At 46.9% G+C, this 19,395-nt stretch overlaps 1 protein-coding gene across 2 annotated transcripts in view; it reads left to right on the top strand.

The window, feature by feature from the left end:
- CngB (Cyclic nucleotide-gated ion channel subunit B) overlaps positions 1 to 5,972 on the top strand; it is a 69,530-nt gene extending 63,558 nt beyond the window's left edge. Inside the window, exons 17-20 of one of the 2 annotated variants that reach the window (XM_075668739.1) lie at positions 841 to 988; positions 2,095 to 2,223; positions 2,944 to 3,229; positions 4,962 to 5,972. In XM_075668739.1, the coding sequence (XP_075524854.1) occupies positions 841 to 988; positions 2,095 to 2,223; positions 2,944 to 3,229; positions 4,962 to 5,365 (967 nt within the window). In that variant the 3' untranslated portion in view covers positions 5,366 to 5,972. Of the gene's footprint in view, positions 1 to 840; positions 1,097 to 2,094; positions 2,224 to 2,943; positions 3,230 to 4,961 lie in introns of those variants that run through there. The other variant, XM_075668731.1, reaches the window with a different exon arrangement.
- Positions 5,973 to 19,395: the final 13,423 nt, after the last annotated feature.

The following is a 19,395-nucleotide window of genomic DNA, read 5'->3' as shown; positions in this document are numbered from 1 at the left end:
GTGGAAGGTCATTAATGTATAGTAGAAATAAAAGCGGGCGCAGAATTGAGCCTTGCGGAACGCCGATGTTGATTATTTTTATAGTTGAATAGATGCCGGAGATGGATAACACGATCAGATAAGTAACTACGGAAAAGATTGAAAGAGTTGCCAATAATGCCATAAGATGAAAGTTTTGAAAAAAGAATGTCATGATTAAGTGTATTAAAAGCTTCAGTAAAATCTAGAAAAACAGAACCAACGAAGTTACCATTGTCAATTTCTAGTTTACATTTTTTTGTGAAGTAAATGAGGGCTAGGTTAGTCGAATAACCTTGTCTAAACCCAAATTGTTTCGGATGAAGTAGGTTCAATTTCGTTAGGTAGCTAGACGGGCGAACATGTATTACTTTTTTCAATTACTTTGCTAAAAAAGGGGAGAATGGATATCGGCCTATAATTAGAAATTACGCATTAAGCAGGCCGTATCTGCGAAAAACACCACTGGTTGCTGATAATAGTACTCTGCCCCCCCCCCCCCCCCCCCCAATATATTAACAGTACAACACTCAGCTTCGTAAATGGAATTTTCAGCGCCTGTTCTGGTGATACTTAGTGGAAATGGTACTTTTTTTCGGTAGAACTCTCATATGTAGCACAGGGCCTCAGCGTTCTGTGAAATATACAAGAAGTCAGCCAAAAATAAGTCTGTTACATGCACTAATTAATTATGTGTAATCGTTCGAGGCATGCTAGTGAGTGTGTATTTTTTCTTCTATTTTTTTTTTTTGCGGGGGGGGGGGGGGGATGGCGGCGTTGTGACCACTCGTAACGTGAATGGTACCTTCCTTTTCTTTCCAGCCTCCTCGGGCTACCCGGCTTCAATCGGCGCACTGCTGACGTACTCTCGGTGGGCTTCTCGAACCTTTTCGTGCTCAGCAAAGACGATCTGAACGACGTCCTGCACGACTACCCTGACGTCGAGGCCATGCTTCGCCGCCAAAGCCAAGTGAGATCACCATAATCAATGCTTTGCCGGAGAAGCTTCGGCCTACGGACAGTGTTTCCACAAGGGGACTTGTGGTTAAAACTTTGCCTCCTTCCTGAGGTTCCCCTTTGCTGAAGCTTCGCTTCTTCGGCAATGGCTGAACACGCCACGTCCTGTAATAAATAAGGTTGAACCAATATACAAAATAACGCACTACCTATAAGCGCCAAGGGCAGGCAGAAGAAGGCGTCAAAAAATGAACGCCTCGGTTTTCTTTTTACGCCGTTGTTGGCGTTATAATTTTTTCGTATCACCGCCTAATCGGAACGGCCAGAAAGCGCGCATAGTTTGCTGTGAGAGTCGGGCGCGTGTTATGAGCTGAAACGCCTAATCTTTTGGCATGGAGATACCGAAAGCGCCCTGAGGAAGCGCGCATATTCGGTTAAACAACGGCCCTTTTCAACGTTGCCACTCGAGCAATGCAGGTCTGCATGTATATTAGACCGCGCATGCTCCTGGGCACAGTGCGTCAGATCTCGCAACTGCCGCACGGTGTCGCCCGCAGAGCAAGGCCGTCTGCTCGCGCGCTCTACACAGACGTGGACGCGGCTGTACACCGCCGCTTACCTGAGGGGCGTTTTCCTGCGGGTGTTGCTAAGTGTAATATGCGTATATCTTTCGCCTGCAGCGTTGGCGTGCCTGTACGGGTAGCCTGATAGCATTTTATACAGATCCTCGTCACGTGCTCGTAGCTTTCACGACAATACTGGGTACGTGACACACCTGCCAGCTTAAACACAAGAGGAGGCGATGAAAAAGAGACAAGGAAGATTAAAAGTCGTACGCAAAATGTCGTACCTCCGCCAGTCTGCCTAAGAGAATTTTTCTTTTCTCTTTTTTCTCTCTTTCTCTCTCTTTTTCTCTGTCTATAACGCATGACATTGTTTGTTAGCTAGTGCATAAGCCCACGATGCTCAGTGCTTTTATAATGCAATGAATGGCACTCTCTGTCAACTGGACAAGAATGCACGATTCTGACGACACTTCCACGAATTATATCATTGAGTCTCTTAATAGCAAACAAACGCGAGCGCCTGGAATTTCTACCATGTGCCCGCAGGAGTCAGATGATGAAGAACAAGGCGTCGAACGAGAAGACGCTGGAGGGCAAAGCGCGGCGCATCCACGTCGAGCCAATCATTAAGACACCTCCGGCCAGGCCCAAGACTCCCAAACTGGTGCAGACAGTGTTGCAGGTGGGTTTCCGGGTCTCAAGAGAATCCGTCATGACTTCATACATAAAAGTATTTCACGCTCGAAAAAAGTAAGACTACGACATAAAACTGTGATAACTAGACTATCGCATCGGACGTACGTCGAAGTTGTCCAATGGAGAGAAAATTAGCAATACATGTTAATTCAGCATTCTCTATAATATTCGCATTCGTAATTTGCCTTGCACTGCATCTTTACCCACCTTGTCGACCCGTACATAGCCTTTATCTTTTGCCGTGTGACGTCTGCTGTGTGTGAAGATACGTGCTCAATTAAACTGAGAGGGAAGGTAACGTAAGTTTAGCTTTACTTAACAAAACATGTTCCAAAATAAAAGCACACAATTTATGGATTAAGCATCATTTGTGCATTCGGCCAGTAATAGTAGTAACAAGATCAGAGAAACGCTAGCGAAAAATAAAATGTATATAGAATCGGTGGAATTACTTAACATTCAGAGCGCATGTATGGCGTACTCAGGCTACAACAGCACTTACCATGCTGCAACAAAGCCGGTTTCCATCTTACTGCTCCTGTATAGGGTGCACCGCCGCGTTGTCTTATTTAGCGCGGACAAGCGACCTCGCAGGAGCTTTTCTCGCGATGGCACGTAAAATTGCCGTCTGGCTCAATCTAGCTTGCTCGCCACTAGGCTGCAGGCTGCCGAGATTCATTTGCCACGTTCTTGGCACGTTGCGCAGGTACTACGGCCGGAATCTAAAACCGGCTCAGCCCTAGCGAGACGCGTTTTCGGCGGCCGCGCGAGCCAGCGGCCTACAAGCGGCAGCGAGTCGGACAGCAGCAGCAACTCAAGCGAAGCCATGGGGCGGCCCACGACACTGAGCTTTCGCGATGAAGACGGCGTGGAGATGCGCGTGGATACGTACCACGATGTGACGCAGAACGCGCTCACCCTGAGGGCAACTTCGGCATCGGGACTTCGCGTCCCGCGCTCGGTGCCACCACGCTGCAAGAGCTCGCCCGCAGGTGAGTGCCCGAGCTCGGAGTAGTGCTCGTTAAGGGGAGCGCTTTCTCCTGCCGCCCTCCTCAAGGCGGACACCGCAACTGTTTTGTGGGAGCCAGCGGCACTTGGACTTCCGGGCAGGTCACCCTGCCAAGGACTCAGCGAGCACGGTGCTACTGCTTAGCTTGTGTAATAAGGAGAATCGTCGTATTTATCATACCATGGTCAATGGGTAGCGCTCATCTGCACTGATTTTTTAGCGGTTGTGGCGTTCAGCGACCGTACATCAGTACTTGTTGTTTAGTGACCGTGCACGCGTTCGTACTGTGGTTATTATGAACGAATAATAAAAAGGCAACAATTGAAATGCCTTACTCAGGAATGGAGCCGCTAAGTCTATACGTAAACATGTTGACTCTTCAAATAGTACGAATACTCAAAACAAAAATCTAGCGAAAGCAGGACACCACCACGAAAACATAGCAGCCACGCAAGGCGAACTTCGTAAATGTCAATTCATGCGATCGAACTCTCAGTTGACGCATGACACAGCATGCTTGTGAAAATAATGAACCAAAAAATTTCTTTTCAAATAACGCATGGCGTTAGAAGATAGCGCGAAGATTTAAGCACCTTGTTTATACACACACATTTCACCCCCATATACACATTTCGCCCGCATCTAATTGCGGCCGCCGCGGCCGGGATTCAATCCCGCGATCTCGTATATACTGAACAGCGCAACACCATAGCCGTTGGGCCACCGCGGCGGGCCCTTGTATATCTGGCCATGACATGGCAGCATTGTTGCCTTCAGGTAGCATGTGTCGGTTTACTGACCAGTTCCCTTCACCCTAAAGTTCGCGTACGCGTGACGCTTGCGGCAGAAAGGATGTTCCACATCCGCCGCCAAGGCCGTGAGTGGTGGCGCTGGCTAACACCCACAGGGTTAGTTCTGTAGATCAACATAAATACCCTGGAAAGTGAATGGGAAAACGGCGCCAAGAGCATCGCACGCTTACTGTGAAGACGTAGTTTCGTGTGTGTGTAAATATATATATATATATATATATATATATATATATATATATATATATAGTCATATCATAACAAGCCAACACTTACACCAGGGACAACATAGGGGAAATTACGTGTGCTTAATGAATGAAACAAAGAAATGATAAATAAATGGAAATGAAAGTGGATGAAAAAAACTTTCCGCAGGTGGGGAACGATCCCACAACCTTCGCATTTCGCGTGCGATGCTCTACCAATTCAGCTACCGTGGCGCCGTTTCCCCAGACACGTTCTTCGGTATTTACATTTCCTAGTAGAACCCTGGGAGTGTTAGCCAGCGCAACAACTCACGGACCTTGGCGGTGGATGTGGAACATCCTTTCTCCCGCAGGCGTCACGAGAACGTGAGCTCTTTGGGTGAAGGCAACCCAAATAAAAATCGGCCTCCTCGGTTAACCCTCTTCCTCTCGTGTATATATATATATACCATTGCACGTTTATTTTGCCTTTATGCAATTTTTTTTCTGGCTGTCGCTCTATGATAATAGTAATCTGAGCAAGTTCTGTTTATTGTTCGATCGTTTTGGTCGACGCATATACACGTGATTTTCATGTTACTCTTGCGAGTGCAGGCGTCATTCTCTTCTTTGTCCCGATGTGTTCGCGTCACGGATGCGCGCGTGCTTCCAGCTAGCTCTAGCATGCATTAGCTGTCTCCCTTGCGTCTTCCTTGCGCAGTTATACGGCATCCGGGTGAGCGGCGACCCCAACGACCTACTCCACTGATGCGGCGGCCGCGGCCGTCGCCGCTTTTGCTGCTCAGCCGCTGCCTAGGCACTGACAGTCCGGAGTCAGTGCGCCGCCACTGGCGACCGCTAACGGCACGAAGCCGCGTGACACCGCTGACGCCGCCGGTTCCGCACGACCTCGCTGCCGCAGACGGATCCGTCACCGCCGACAACGACGAGGCCGCGGCGCCGCAGCGGCACAGTGGTGACTCGGCGCCATCATCTAGGGCGAGTCTCCGGTCCGCGTCGCTCTCGGGCAATGAGCTCTCCGACAGAGACGAGTTCCATCTCGTGTCGCCCGGCTTCCCGTCCAGCTCGTCGCCTAGCTGGACGTTCGAAGAGCCTCCGTGCTAGAGGGATGCCATGACAACACCACAGCTTGCTGTTGAGTTACTCGAGCAACCCGCGAATTAGGAGCTCCACTTCCACAAAAGAGTTGCAGTGTTGCACCGAAAATTTGAATGCTGACGGCTTTCTCTGAACAGAAGACGCATAGGCACAGCTGCCAAGTTACCTGACAGGCAGAGGCATTGCCGCAGAAAGTCGTCGTCCTTCCAGGCGCAGGTTTGCCATGGTGCAGCGAGTTTGCCGGGGTTTTACCTACCCAGCATCCTTCTAATTTTCACTCACATTTTGCAAGAAAGATACCACCATAACTCGCGGGTGACTTCAGGCTAAGTGACAAGCCAGTGGCAAAGCAATTTCTTAAGGCCATCATGCCAGTTCTTCGTGTAACGTGGATACTAACTTATTGCAAAGTGCGCTGAAAAGCTTCAAATATTGAACGCAAGGTTCAGTCTCCGCCAGGCATACATTGTAGAGTGAGGCCACATAGGCAACGGCAGAGCATGTTGGCCTATGTACCTGAGCGTTGAAGCAAACACTTGTGGCGGGATGTACTTCTATGAGGCAACTGAACGAGACAGGTAGAAATATTACCCTGTACATTTATTACTAGCCATGTACAGGCTCGTCCACTCTTAGGGTGAACACGGCTCACCGTGGCCGCGCTCCGCGGGGCGCCAGTGCGTCCGGCGCGGCGGCGCATCGAAGCTGAGCGGCGCAGGCGCACACGGACCCAGGGGAGGTGCTTCGCGTCGTCTGCTACAGCGCTGGAGCGCGCCGCATCTTGCTTTGCTGTAAACTTCGCTAGACCCAGGTGACTGCGTGACCGAGGCGACATTGCGGGAAGGCGTACTTCACTAACTGGAGCATTTTCCAGCTGGTTCCGTCTACAGCTTGTGAACAGCCTGCTTAATCAATATACATAAACAGAAGCAAGCATCTCACCACATAAATCACTTAGCATATTTTTTATAAGTGATGAGGGTAAAAATACGGTCATTTTTTTTTCGCGTTATTAATTAGGCTGGGGCCTAGAGGCGACGCTTGATAGTCGTGTCAGGGACGTCACCCAGCCTGAGGCTGTTCTTAATTTCTCGAACGGTGGAGGTCAGGTTTGCAGCAGCCACCGCAACAATGGTCACTCTTTGCCGGGCTTTTCTTCTTCCATCCTTCTTGTAAGCCTGGACCATTCTATTTACAGTTTTCAGTGGCCTTTTTGTCATCTCCGATATAACGCGTTTAGAATAGTTTTGTAGGCACAGATCTACAATGCGTCGTCGTTCTCTTTCCAGTACCCGCGACATGGCTAGTTTCCAAAGCGCACCGGGGAAATGAAATCATCCTGCACTTTTACAGCGTTTTTATCGCCGAAGTGCCATGGCAACCAGCAACCGAACAAAATGCAATTCATCATGCAAGTCGACGGAAATGCGTTAAATGGAAACACCTCTGGTGTCTTTCGATTTGGCGAGTCATCCCAGAATCTGTAACTCCTGAGTGGCCAGTCACCCAGTTGAGTAGTCGTTGGCTGCACCGCATCATCATATGAAGCTAGGATGGGGTAGCATGACCTACGCAAAAAAAAAAAAAAGGGGGGGGGGGCTCGGCGGTTGATCGGGCTGACGCCCATGGTAAGTTAAAGAGTAGACTGGCCTTAGCACAGCAATCTGGCTTGGGCCGGGCTTAGCGTTTACAAACGGCGAGTCCGTTTGCTGACCACCGGCATGCTGTGGGCAGACGACACCATGCCGGCCTCATGACCGTCGGTTTAAATGTCGTGGCCGCCTTCGTCCAACACACGGACCAGCCACTTGCCCACGACGGCAACAGCATCGCTTGTCCGCGGCAAGGGTTCCTGTGCCGTATTCATATTTGGGTTTTACCCACTCAGCCCAGCCCACCCCCGCCTACCCCCGCCCCCCCAAAGAAGAAATTCCTCCTAATCTCCAAATTTATCCGATGCCCACCTCTATTGCGTAACTCCATGTGTCGCTTCGGGACGTATACTGCACAATTAGCAAATTATTATATGCTAGTGAGAATATGCATATGGCCCATTCTGAGGAAGTACTGAAATGAAATAGAAGCGAATAACGACTTAATTACCCGGCAAGACGTAATTTAAACTAGAAAACAGACATGTAGATTATAGATCTTCCACTTTAATTACCTATTCGAAACGGACGCAAACAGCATTCGCATGCGGCGTGCATTGATTTCAAGGAGAAAAAAAAAACGTCGGCGCCATATGTTTTAGTTCACTTAATCAATGTAATCAAATAATTGACCGACGATTCCTCAAAATCAGAATGCGACATCTCGCATCAGGTAGCCGTCAGAGGACCGGCACCGCTTCGATGATTTTACACAAGCTGTGACAGTAAAAATGAATTTAGTTATTTTTTAAAGGATGCAGAAAGATGAAAAGGGGGAGTAAAATCGCCGCCAAATCAGTTGCTATGCCGGGGAGAGCACTTTCCTACATCGCGTGAAGTGCTCTATGCTCTCCTACCAGCGACATTAACGCGTCAATAAGAGAGTGCGAAGCAGCGGATTTCACTTCTTAGTTGTTGTTGTTGTCGAAGTAATAGTATTGCCCTCCTTAATGGTAAAATCCATGGCAAACATGATGATGCGTGATTGAACAATCGCTCTATAACTTTCTGCGATATTTATAGCGGGTTCCGGTCGTTTTCTTAAGTCAATTAAGCACATTCGTTCTAGCATCAAGACATGCGCGAAACGGCGCGCTAGGCTCATCGCATGATGACTCCAACCAAGAGCGCGCCTAATAGGTTTCTCGGTATGCACTACACCAAGTTCTGTGAGAGTAAAATAAGAGGGTCCCAGCCTAATAAAGAGCGCGAAAAAATGACTATTTTTATCCTCATTACATATGAAAAACATGCTAAGTTACTTATGTGATGAGAAGCTTGCTTCTGTTTATGTATATTGATTAAGCAGGCTGTTCACAAGCTGTAGACGGAACCAGCTGGAAAAGGCTAAAGTTAGTGAAGTGCGCCTTCCTGCAATACCGCCTCGGGCACTCAGTAACCTAGCTGGGTCTAGCGAAGTGTACAGCAAAGCAAGCGACGGCGCGCTCCAGCGCTGTAGCAGACGACGCGAAGCACCTCCCCTGGGTCCGTGTGCGCCTGCGCCGCTTCGCTTCGATGCGCCGCCGCGCCGGACGCACTGGCGCCCCGCGGAGCGCGGCCACGGTGAGCCGTGTTCACCCTAAGAGTGGACGAGCCTGTACAATATTCCAGTCTGAGCACAATGTGGGGCCATCATACCAGTAGCGTAGCCAGATTTTTTTTCGGGGGAGAGTGCACTTACTTGACCAGGGACGGGAACGAGGGTGAGGGAATGCTGAGCAGGCTGCATACTAAGAGAAATTTCGGGAGGAGCACATGCCCGATGTGCCACCCCCTGGCTACGCCACTGAATCATACCCAGACAGTGGTGTCTTCACGAGCACGCTAAACCATTGTGTCCATAAGTTTCTGCACTGTACAGTTCATCCATCAAGGTGCCACAGCAGCTTTAGCTGCTTTTCAATGCAAAGGCCAAATACCTATATTAGCGCAGCTTCCCGTTATTGTCATAGAGTACTTGCAGTGCAAGGCCTTAACTGTAACGTAACTAATAAAATAAGCACCCTTTACAAATCGCGCCAATCTTACCCACTTTTGCGGTTGCTTACTCGTTTAGTACTTACTTGCACCATCTAACGGTTGCACTCAGGTCTGTTACCGATAAGCACCAGTGCATTATTTAAAAACACTTTTCAGTATGTAACTTGCGTATCGACAGCCCTTCCGTGCCGTGCATATTGCATGACTGTTTCCAATATCTTTCCGCGCATGAAGGCAATACATGCAGCTACAGAGTACTTACGTAGAGGTGCGTAGTCTGTGCTCTTGGTAGGCTCACACCATGTGCCAAAATGCTTTACACATGTTCACACAACCTTTAGGGCGCACTGTACAAGACAATTTGAGAGCTATGTGTTGTGTCAGATTTGTAAGTTGACGAGGCCATGATCAGTCAGTTGAGTCAGACTATTGAAAGGCTGGAACCAGTTTGAGACTTCTGGCGGTGTCGGAGGTGCCGTAATAAATTCAGTGCTTAAAATGAAGTGACCAGTTCTAGAACCATGGAACGATGTTCAATCAATGAACGAAAGAGGCGTTCGCACTGACATAGCACAAGTTAGAAAAGCTGAGCGTTTATAAGCTGTAGCCAAGGAAGTTGCCTGCAGAACATACCTATTTGTTTAATATTTACAAAAGTGTGCTAAAATAGTTAAACTGACTAATACAGTAAATCTGTGGTGAACATTTTGTAGAAGAATTCGGTTAAACCCCACAAATAAAAAGAGAACTGGAAGAAAAGGCAATTTCATTCAAGAGAATGCATGAATTTGAATTAGCACAGCACTAGGTTCATTTTTGTGTTTTGCTTAGCATAAGTTTGACGAATGTTCGAGACGACATGCGAACGCTATCATGCAGTTCGGCTGCAGTGACAGCGACAATTAACCAAGTGTTCCTTCAAGCACATAACTGCACATGCACGAAATAACTACAGAATTGAAGGGTGAACGCAGCTCCGTGTTCCTTTCCTTGTTCTGCTTACACAGTTTAACGTTGCACGAGCCATACAGAGTCAATATACATGTGCCCTTAGGTCGCTAGGCTGCATGAGTTCTTGTAGCTTAAAGTGAACAGACATTCATTTCATGCAAGACTACGCAAATATAAACTATGCTTTCTCTACAACAAGCTATTCACTGCGTGCAAAAGAACGAGGGAAAAAAAGAAGCTTCGTTGATGAGAAAAAAAAAGCGTTGCATCGGTGACACCTACTTTGAATACTAAAACCAATTAGGATAAATGCATACAGTTCTTGGAGTGAAGTCATTGGAGGCAGAAAGTGAGTGATGCCGTATAGCTGTTCTTCCACTCCTGAACGGGCCAACCACATCAAGCAACCTCTGTGGCGCTCTTGGTAAACATTGAAACCAGAAGGCTTCCTCAATTTGTACCCACGCTTTCGGCACCTCGTGTGCACTGCAATTGAGTGCTCATCTTGCAGAACCATAATGACAATGTCGTTTTCTTGCATGAATGAAAAATCGCCTTTCCGCGAATTCAGCTTGTGCTGCAAGCTAAAGCCACACGATTCCCTTTGTTCAGGCAAGGACCGCGGTGCAGTTGTCAAAATGGTTCACCCAACGTCACACGATTGGGTGCCCCTCAACCGGCGTAGAAAAAAACAACCGAGATTGAAAGGATGCTTCCAGCTAACAGAGTGCCGCTACGATGACCGATTTCTCACAGGCAGAGTAAAAAACTGAACATGCTCAAGCAACTGTTACATAATTCATTTGTTGCATCGGCAAGCACGCCATTATCTTCTTCGAGATGCCACACAAAGTCGTTTAAGTTGCGAAGTGTCACATATGTCACAAAACGCATGGAAAGTGCAACATCTTATTACATAAGCAGTCCAGTTACATCTCTTACTGTAGGATGTCTTGCTGGTGCACGTAAGGTCAATAAACTTTTGTCAATTAGAGACGCTTTCCCTCATGTATACTCGAAAGTTTAACTACCTCGACTGTTCCTTCGTGAAACTAGACATGCAACTTGTAGTCCATTCAGTAATGTAACTTTTCCATGAGCATGTGAATGTGCAGACGACATGCTAGCTTTAGGATTACACACACACTGCCCTGCGTCAGCCATGTGGCAGCACAATTGCGTAGGAATACATACACTTCACATACGCCGCTCGATGCCAAATATGGCGCACTAGGTGACCACAGATTTGACTGCAATATAAAAGCCTCATGCAATCTGTATGCCTTCAAGCGTTGTGTGCTGCTGTGTGCTCCACAATACGTTGAGCAGTACTAGCCCCTCTGTGACAAGACTCCTTGCTGGTGTACTTATGCGTTAACCGTGCCCGATAGTTGATGTGCTGTACTACGCATGAGAGCTAACCACGAATGAAGTCCAGTGCAAGACAGAGCTACCTCCTGATGTTAATACCCTCGTGATTAATTGAAAAATACCCAAATCGTCCAGCCACCTTCAACCAGCAGCCATTACCCAGCGTTCATCACAGAGTTCATAAACGCAAGTAGCGCTGTTCATTAACATATGTTACGAGTTCTCCAAATAAATTTTCTACGATTTGCAAAGTTTGTGTCTTTATTTTGTGCAGCATACTTGCGAATGTTCTGATGCTGCGTGTTTGAGCGCCGATAAGCCAGACTTATATGCAAGCAGGAAGGTTACTACGACGGTCTACTGCTGAGTACAAGGTGATACGAAAGGAAATGTCTGGAGCTTAACGGGACAGTTGTACCTGGTTTGCTACCCTGCTTCTGGGCAAGGCAAGATGGAAAGAAGGAAATGGTTATTTGGAGTGGATAGCGAATCTTCTACCGTGGATTGTGGAGGCGGACGAAAAAGGAATCATTAGAAAGATGAGAGAGCACTCTATTAAATCTACCGAGTGTGCCAGCTGCCGGCTGAAATCGCTCAAACACACGTAAAAAGGATACATGGTAAGTCTGAACAGAACAGCTGATGCTGTAAAAAAAATTCACGTATTGCTGTGCTTTGTTTGATCAACTGGCCTTTCTTGTATGTTAGTCGTGCTGCTCGAGCAACATAACTAACTACAGTGTTTACGATGGTAAACACTGCGAACGTAGACTTTAGCTTCAGCTATGTTCGAAATGAAACATGGTATAGCGGGCGGGCACCGCGGCAGCTGGCGGAGAGGCCCCTTCTCAGTTTCTATAATACTCCTCACATAAACATCTGCAGATTTGAGTGATCTTTTGGAGATTGCTGCATTAGGTAAAGGTTGAACTTGTAAATACTTGTGGACCTTTAGAGCTTCGCTGTCAGCTGAAGCTGTTATTAATGTGCGGTTACTAATAATCTGTATAGATCTATAAGCTGGCTGCAGTAGTCACGTATATCTCTCTTCACGTATTCAACAATTTCACTCTGGCAAATTGCACATGTATATGTGCGCTTTAAAATTTGCCACTGTACTTTAACAACTGTTGAGCTTCTGTAGAAGCTACCGTGCTTTCTATTTCTGTGATAGTAAGTAGAGTGAAACCTGTCCAAAATTTGCATGGAGAAACACATATTTTCACAGATCGTATAAAACCTCAAAATCAAAACAAAGAAAAGCTTTTGCGTAAACCTACTGTAACCAACCGAAATTTCGTGGCAGCACGATGTAAACCGAAGCATGCGAGGGCGCTGAAGCAGACGCTCCAGCACATGATCCAGCTCTACACGTCATTCAGGCACTGACGCCACCACGGTATGTCCTCGCCCCTAATACAGAACGTATTTGATATAGAAGGTGGCGTTGTCTTGCAAGTGCATATAAAGCCCCTTAAAAATGCACTTAAAGCCACAAGGGACTTTAAGTGCATAAAGGGGCTAAGCATGTACTCACATTCAGCCAGAAGATAGTGCTGTGAATAATTTATAAATCAATTCCTTTATTATGGTGATTGAAAATATAATTACTATTGCGATAGCAATTATTATATTGACACTCTAGCTGAACTTCCGATGTCGAGGTCGGTGTGATGTTGCATATAAAGTCCAAGTGCAATAAGATTGCGGCCGCACACCTTGTGCAAGGGTAAGTATGGGAGGGCGAGCCCTTGAAGGACAGTGGCTTGATGTGCCGGCAGACGCCAGCACCACTCCTTCCCCTGGTGGAGAGCGGCGTTACTATGCATGAGGTCGCCAGCACCGTGAGGCGTTTGCGATGAGGCCCGCAACATTTGCAATTGCTCCTCGCGTCGCCGTTGTTTCGCGATAGTTCGGCAGTTGGGTAGCCAAAGTGCCCAGTACTGTTGTGCAGTGAACTGCCACAACAGTGACAAAAACACCTGGGGCCTGCAGCCACCTGTCAAGTTCTACAGTTTCCTGGGTAAGTGTATGAAAAGGGACGCAGGCAGGCATGGATAACCGCCGTCAGCAGAATCAAGTAAGTTGGAGTGCGGAAGTTTGCTGTTTTGCTTAATGCTTGCTATTATGCGCGGCAGCGTTGTTGCTTCGCCTTGTAGCTCAGTCATGACCATTAGCTCGTGACTATGGGAATATCGCTGCAGCTCTACTTCGATGTGCTTTGAGTGACACATTGAGCATCGGCTGATTTGCGCGTACGACACACATTGTGCTTTCTCATGTTTGACAGCGCTCGCTTGATTGGCAATGCTTCTGTAGTAGCAAGTTGCAAACAGTTGAGTGCTTTAGCACATTTGTATGATTAGGTAACCCATTTCTAAAGCGAATGCGGGCCGCACTGTGTGGTATTTTGACTCCGCGTGTTGTGATGCGAAAGGAGAGCAGCGGCGGTTTAAATCGCTTCTGCTAGTGGTCATTCTATAATAGACCGGTGCAACACGGACACTTTCAATCGCAATCAAGACTGATAAGGATCAAACTTTTCCACTGTGATCAAGAATGATAGCTGTTGCACGCCGGATCGAGTTGGCTGAGCTCACTCAGAATTATGGTGCAGACAACAGCCTACGATCGTGACCTACTGGATCCGGATCATGCAAAATTGAAGTCGAAAGTGCCCGTGCAGAAGCACCTGAACCGGATATTGGACTCGACAGCGCTACAAAGTGCCCGTGTAACAGGGGTATAAAATCACCATGGGTTTCGACGGAAGTGCCCGTGCAGAAGCACCCGATCTGAATTGGACTTGACGGTGCTCCTAAGTGCCTGTGTGACAAGGGTTTAAATTCATCATGGGTTTCGACAGCTCAGGGATGTCACAGTCATGTTGCGCGACACGATCGTTAAATCGTCTCTCCTGGTACTAGTGAGGCAGCCTTCCACACGAGTCTCCTCATGCTTTTTTTAAAGATATTTGACGAATTCCTTGCCTCCTTCTTCGTTTTCAACATGCAATGATATCGCGTCACATCACGTCGCTCGCTACACATGTGTGAAGCCGCCACTCCTGCCGATGCTCCGCGGTGGTACCCAGCGGAGGCTACGAGCCAGACCTGTTACATGCGACAGATGAAAGCAGGTTACATGGAGATGAGGGCATGTTAGTACGCATCTCTTAGGTCCCACCACACGGAGCACAGGATACGCGCCTTGCTAAGCGTATACACGAGCGTATGCGCGCGTCTCAGTTCTTACGCCTGTGACGAAGAGAAGGGCGAGCAGCCACACGATACGCGCACAAGTGAGCACTTTATTGCGCATAGCAAAGTGCTGCAAAATCACCCTCGAGGGAAGTGTTCGTGTTTGGGTTTGAGAAAGGTTAATTAAGAAAGGTTAACTTGCTCAAAAGAGTTAGGCAATCGCGATCGAGAAATCTGATCTCGATCGGACCCGATTGCGATTGAAAGTGCCCCATATAACACCCATATAAAATTCTGAGCACTTGCTTGTTACGGCAGCGGTGGGCATCACATTTCTCACCACCTCGACCCACAAGAACCTTGTCACATGCTTATTCCTATGGTGCTTGTGCTTCGTCAAACGAAGTGCAGGTCGAGCCTGCGTTTCGTTATTGATAGTTTCCATCGTCTGTGTGTGACACCCAACCAGCGGTAAATCCTGGCGTCTCGGCATGATTTCGAATCCACCACAACCTGTTTCGAATCCCGTGCCAGAAGTTTACATGTCGGCCATGTGACGTCGGCGCACAAGCGGCCACTTCCGTCGCACATGCGGCCCACGCATCTCCTCGGTCTAGACGCATAGCACAAGTGCGCACGACCTTCCAGACGCATCACAAGGCGCGTACAATTAGTCGCATGTGGTTGGGCCTTTATTCCGGCTGTGCACGGTCCTTGTCGCCGCTGTGCACGCCCTACCCCTATCTTGGTTGTACTAATCTGCAGTGCGTTCGAAGGCTAGGCAACCCGAGACAGCTTATGACTATATGGTGTGCGCTGTGTTCTCACACACCCTAGTTCGCGCGCTGATATGAGAGGCAGCACGAAGCGGAATTCGCTTGCTGCTGGTGCGGCTCTTTGTCACTTCGTCAATATAGACACCCTGGAGTTATGATCTGCACACATCAAAACGCACCCACCAACGCTGGCTGCACACCGACACTGCACTGTATTTAAGTAATTAAAGTATCATAGGCGGAGAGCTTTCATTTTTCCTGGGGGGGGGGGGGGGGGGGGAGGGGGTGTGGCTGGAGCCCGATTAGCTTTCCGAACCCCACATATATATATATATAATCATCAAATTTCGTGTGGCCTCAAAGAACTGATTGCTGAAGTGACGGCGTTATGAGTATATACAAGGCCTCATAGTAGGAGACAGTTCAATTTCACAGCCTGAGTCCTCTTGGTGGTGTAATCTCCTTTCATGTAATTGTCGTTCACTTGCCTATCAGTAATACTGCTTCGCCTTTCCGGCGAAACTGCAGCCTCTCTCTCTCTTTTTTCTTTTTCTGCGGGTCTGAGTATAAGCGCTGCTGCGCATGACTGCTGTTGATTCTGATTTTGAGTATATCTGGCTTGGCCTCATTTCGGTTACTAAGTGAATTATGCAGTGTTCCCCAACTATCAAGCACCAAGACTTGAAGAAAGAGCAGTTGCGTTACTCCAAAAAAAGCCTAGTGCATATTGTTTCCAGTACAGTGATGTAGCCGCCAGTAATTATTTCGTTACTGAGATTTAATTTGGTAATTGCAATTAATTATCTAACTCTACAAGTATTGTCCTAAGTTTCAAATTGTCGATGAGGCATTTGTAGGCACCCCCAAATGACATCTAACTGCAGTGTTTTCAGTGATGTGCTAATTGAGTACACTTTTTTTCCGACTGGCAAAGAAACTTCAGGAAATATGAAAAATATCAAGCGAGTGCGCTCCAACCTGCATCATAAAGCAGCGCCCTCAAATAAGCTGATTGAAAGCAACTACATTGCCTGTTGCAAACCTGAAGAGACAGCGCATCACCTTGATAATGGTACAGAAGGTGCACCAACAGCAGGTTTTGCGGCTTCGCAGCTATTCTTTCCTCTCATTTCTACCTCACACTTATTATCCGTCTTTCAATGCCGACTGATCACAATGATAACCAAAGTCCCTTGATAACGCAGCCAAAGCGCCACTCTGACCACACACGAAATGCGAAAAGCAATGCAATAGGCATAGTATGTTTCAAAGTCTCAGCTTTGCTAGCACCATATCGAAAGAGTGCACGTGAAGCTATATTTGGCACCATATCTTGCTTCAGACCAAAGCAACATTAAAGTGACCATTTTATTTTTCATGCAAGTGTTTCAGTAAAAACAGGTTTGCGTGAAAAATAAAAGTGAAATAAACAGACCGGGAAGCAACCAACGCGTAGAGGAAAGGCAAAACCAATGCGTTCAAGTAAATATAGCACTTTTAAGTGAGCCGAATTGGCAATCAGGGTGTCTGTGCAAAAATAAATAAATAAATAACAAGAACCCTCAGATTTCAGTGTGCCCTTACTATCTATGAATTAAGCTCTGTTGAGCAGCAGTTGCTGCCTAGAGGACGTGTTCGAATAGGTCTCCTTTTGCAGCTACGCAGTACTGAGTCCGCTTTATCACATCTTCAGTGGCTTTCTTGTTGACCGACGCCGGAATTCTGCGGCAGACATCCATTATTCTTGCCTTGAACTAATCTGACATTCATCTCGATTGTGTAAGCATGATCTTTCTATAAACCCCAAAGACAAATCGAGTGGAGAGAGGTCAGGTGACCTAGCCAGCCAATTTACAGTCCCATGCCTTCTAATCTATTGTGCATGAAAAGTCGCATCCAGCCAGTTCCGTGCTCAACTGCTGCTGTGTGCGGGTGCCCCATCTTGCTGATACACAGAAGTGGAAGTTGTGACAGCGGGACTTCGCTGAGAAACTCATCCACCACTCCTTCAAGGGTTTTGTTCACATAACACTGTCCAGTCTGTGTGATCGAAGAAGATGGGACCGATTATAGCACTGGCGTAAATTCCGAACCACACATTGAGCGACCACTGGTACTGGTGCCGATTGCACTTAACCCAGTGTGGATTGGAGTCCCTCCAATAGTGTGCATTATGCAAATTTACCTAGGCGTTTCTGCAAAAATTGGCTTAATCTGTGCACATGATGTTGCTCAAAAAGTTGATTCATCGGCTTTTGTGAGGACCCAATTCGAGAAATCTAGACGATTCTACAGGTCCCTATCTTCCAAGAAGTGGTGCTGGTTAAGGTGGTACGGGTGAAAGGCCATCATTTAGAATCGTCCATACTGATGACTTGGAAAATGATGCCTTGGCGGCCATCTCCCGCACACTAGGATGAGAGTTTGAGGCCATAAATGCTAGAACATCCGTGCGTAGGAGGACTCAAGGATGGAGTCCTCTGCCGCTGCTTCTTAAAGCGGCCGGTTTGCCTCAGGTTTTCATAATTTCTGATGATAGTCGATGCATTTGGTCTACCGCCACAGTTCCATGGATGATACATATTTGCGGCCTTCCTCTTGTTGCCATTTGCAGCTCCCAAGGATCATGTTTACCTTCTGCTCATTAGAGAAAGACATGACTGGGACGAAACAAAACGCACCTTTAAACCTTTGCACTGACGTCAATTTGCTTTTGTGGTGATATGGTTTGTGGCAAAAAAAAAAAAAAAGCATCCTTGCACTTTATCTACGCAAAGACAACAGCTACCACAGTTTTGTTTCCAACTAACATCAAACGCGATGTGCTACTTCTGCCGGGGCGCAGCAGATAAGGCACTAGCTCAATCACGATATTTTTCTTTATTTCCTTTATTTCGTTCTGGATAACTCAGATGGAGCCTGTTCGAGGGCACTGCTTTGTGATACGGGTGGGAGCGAAGTCACATGGTATTTTCCATCTTTCGCGGGCTTATTTATCAGTCGTAAAAAAATTTGTACGCAGTTAGTACGTCGCTTAAAATACCGCAGTTAGATGTCCCTTGGCTGTGCCTACAAATGCCTCATTGACACTTTGATAATTAGAATAGTATGTCTCGAGTTATATAATTCATTACAATTACTACAATTACCTAATTAATTCTCAGTAACAAAAAATTACTCGCAGCTACTCCACTGTACTGGAAACATGTACTAGGTTTTCTCCGAGTAACACATCGCTCTTTTTTTAAATCTTGGTGCATGACAGTTGAGACACCTTGTATATATTTATGACCTTTGCCTGCAAGTGACGATGTTTCCATCCCTAACAAATGTAAGTTATTAGAAATGTTTTTTTTTTTTTTTCATGAGTCGTTAGCATTGCTTACTGGAAAAAGAAGCACTACTGAGACGGACATCATTCACGTGAATTTCACATGCTGTTGATAAAACATTCTGCCAAAGGGGTCACTGAAGTCTATAGGTTTTTTTCATGGTCAAAAAAGCATGCAAAGCAATTTGAAGCTTGGTGAATGTACTGCAACATATCCAGTCTTTAGGCGTAGGTTATCCATACCATTATAAATAATTTTTAATTGGCTACCTCCCATCTCTTTCAAAAATATAATAAACTTTGTCCTTTGTGTATATTTAAATATATTCTATATGTGCGTGGTGTATACAGTGGAAATTTAAAACAATGTTGAAGTGAGAAAATACAGATGAGGCAGCCACCAATAGTGCTTCTAATGTGCTTGTCCTAGGATTTTCAGAAATAAAGCGAAAGTATGAATTAAAAGCCACGCATGTCCGGACCAACAATGATGCAGTAAGCTATTAGCCCCAATAAAATTTCAGGTGTAACGGTCGAGGAAAGTCAAAAGATGATCTGGGTGACAAAGCTCTGGTAATGGTACTTCAGGTGTGTGTCTGTGGGAGGGGGGGGCCTTCCCCCCCAAAAAAAACTCTGGACAGGGCTCAGGCCACGGAGCACCCCCCCGTAGTCGGGGCCTATGTAAAGTATAAACCACATGCAGGCGATCTTGCATGCGACAGCGACAAGCAATGCAATGGAGATGGCTGTCACATTCGCTCGTTGCGTACAAGTC

The sequence above is a fragment of the Dermacentor variabilis genome, chromosome 1, assembly GCF_050947875.1.
Source record: "Dermacentor variabilis isolate Ectoservices chromosome 1, ASM5094787v1, whole genome shotgun sequence".
In the NCBI taxonomy this organism is placed as follows: Eukaryota; Metazoa; Arthropoda; class Arachnida; order Ixodida; family Ixodidae; genus Dermacentor; species Dermacentor variabilis.
The sequence above is the reverse complement of the archived record's forward strand: the minus strand, read 5'-3'. Positions and strand labels throughout refer to the sequence as shown.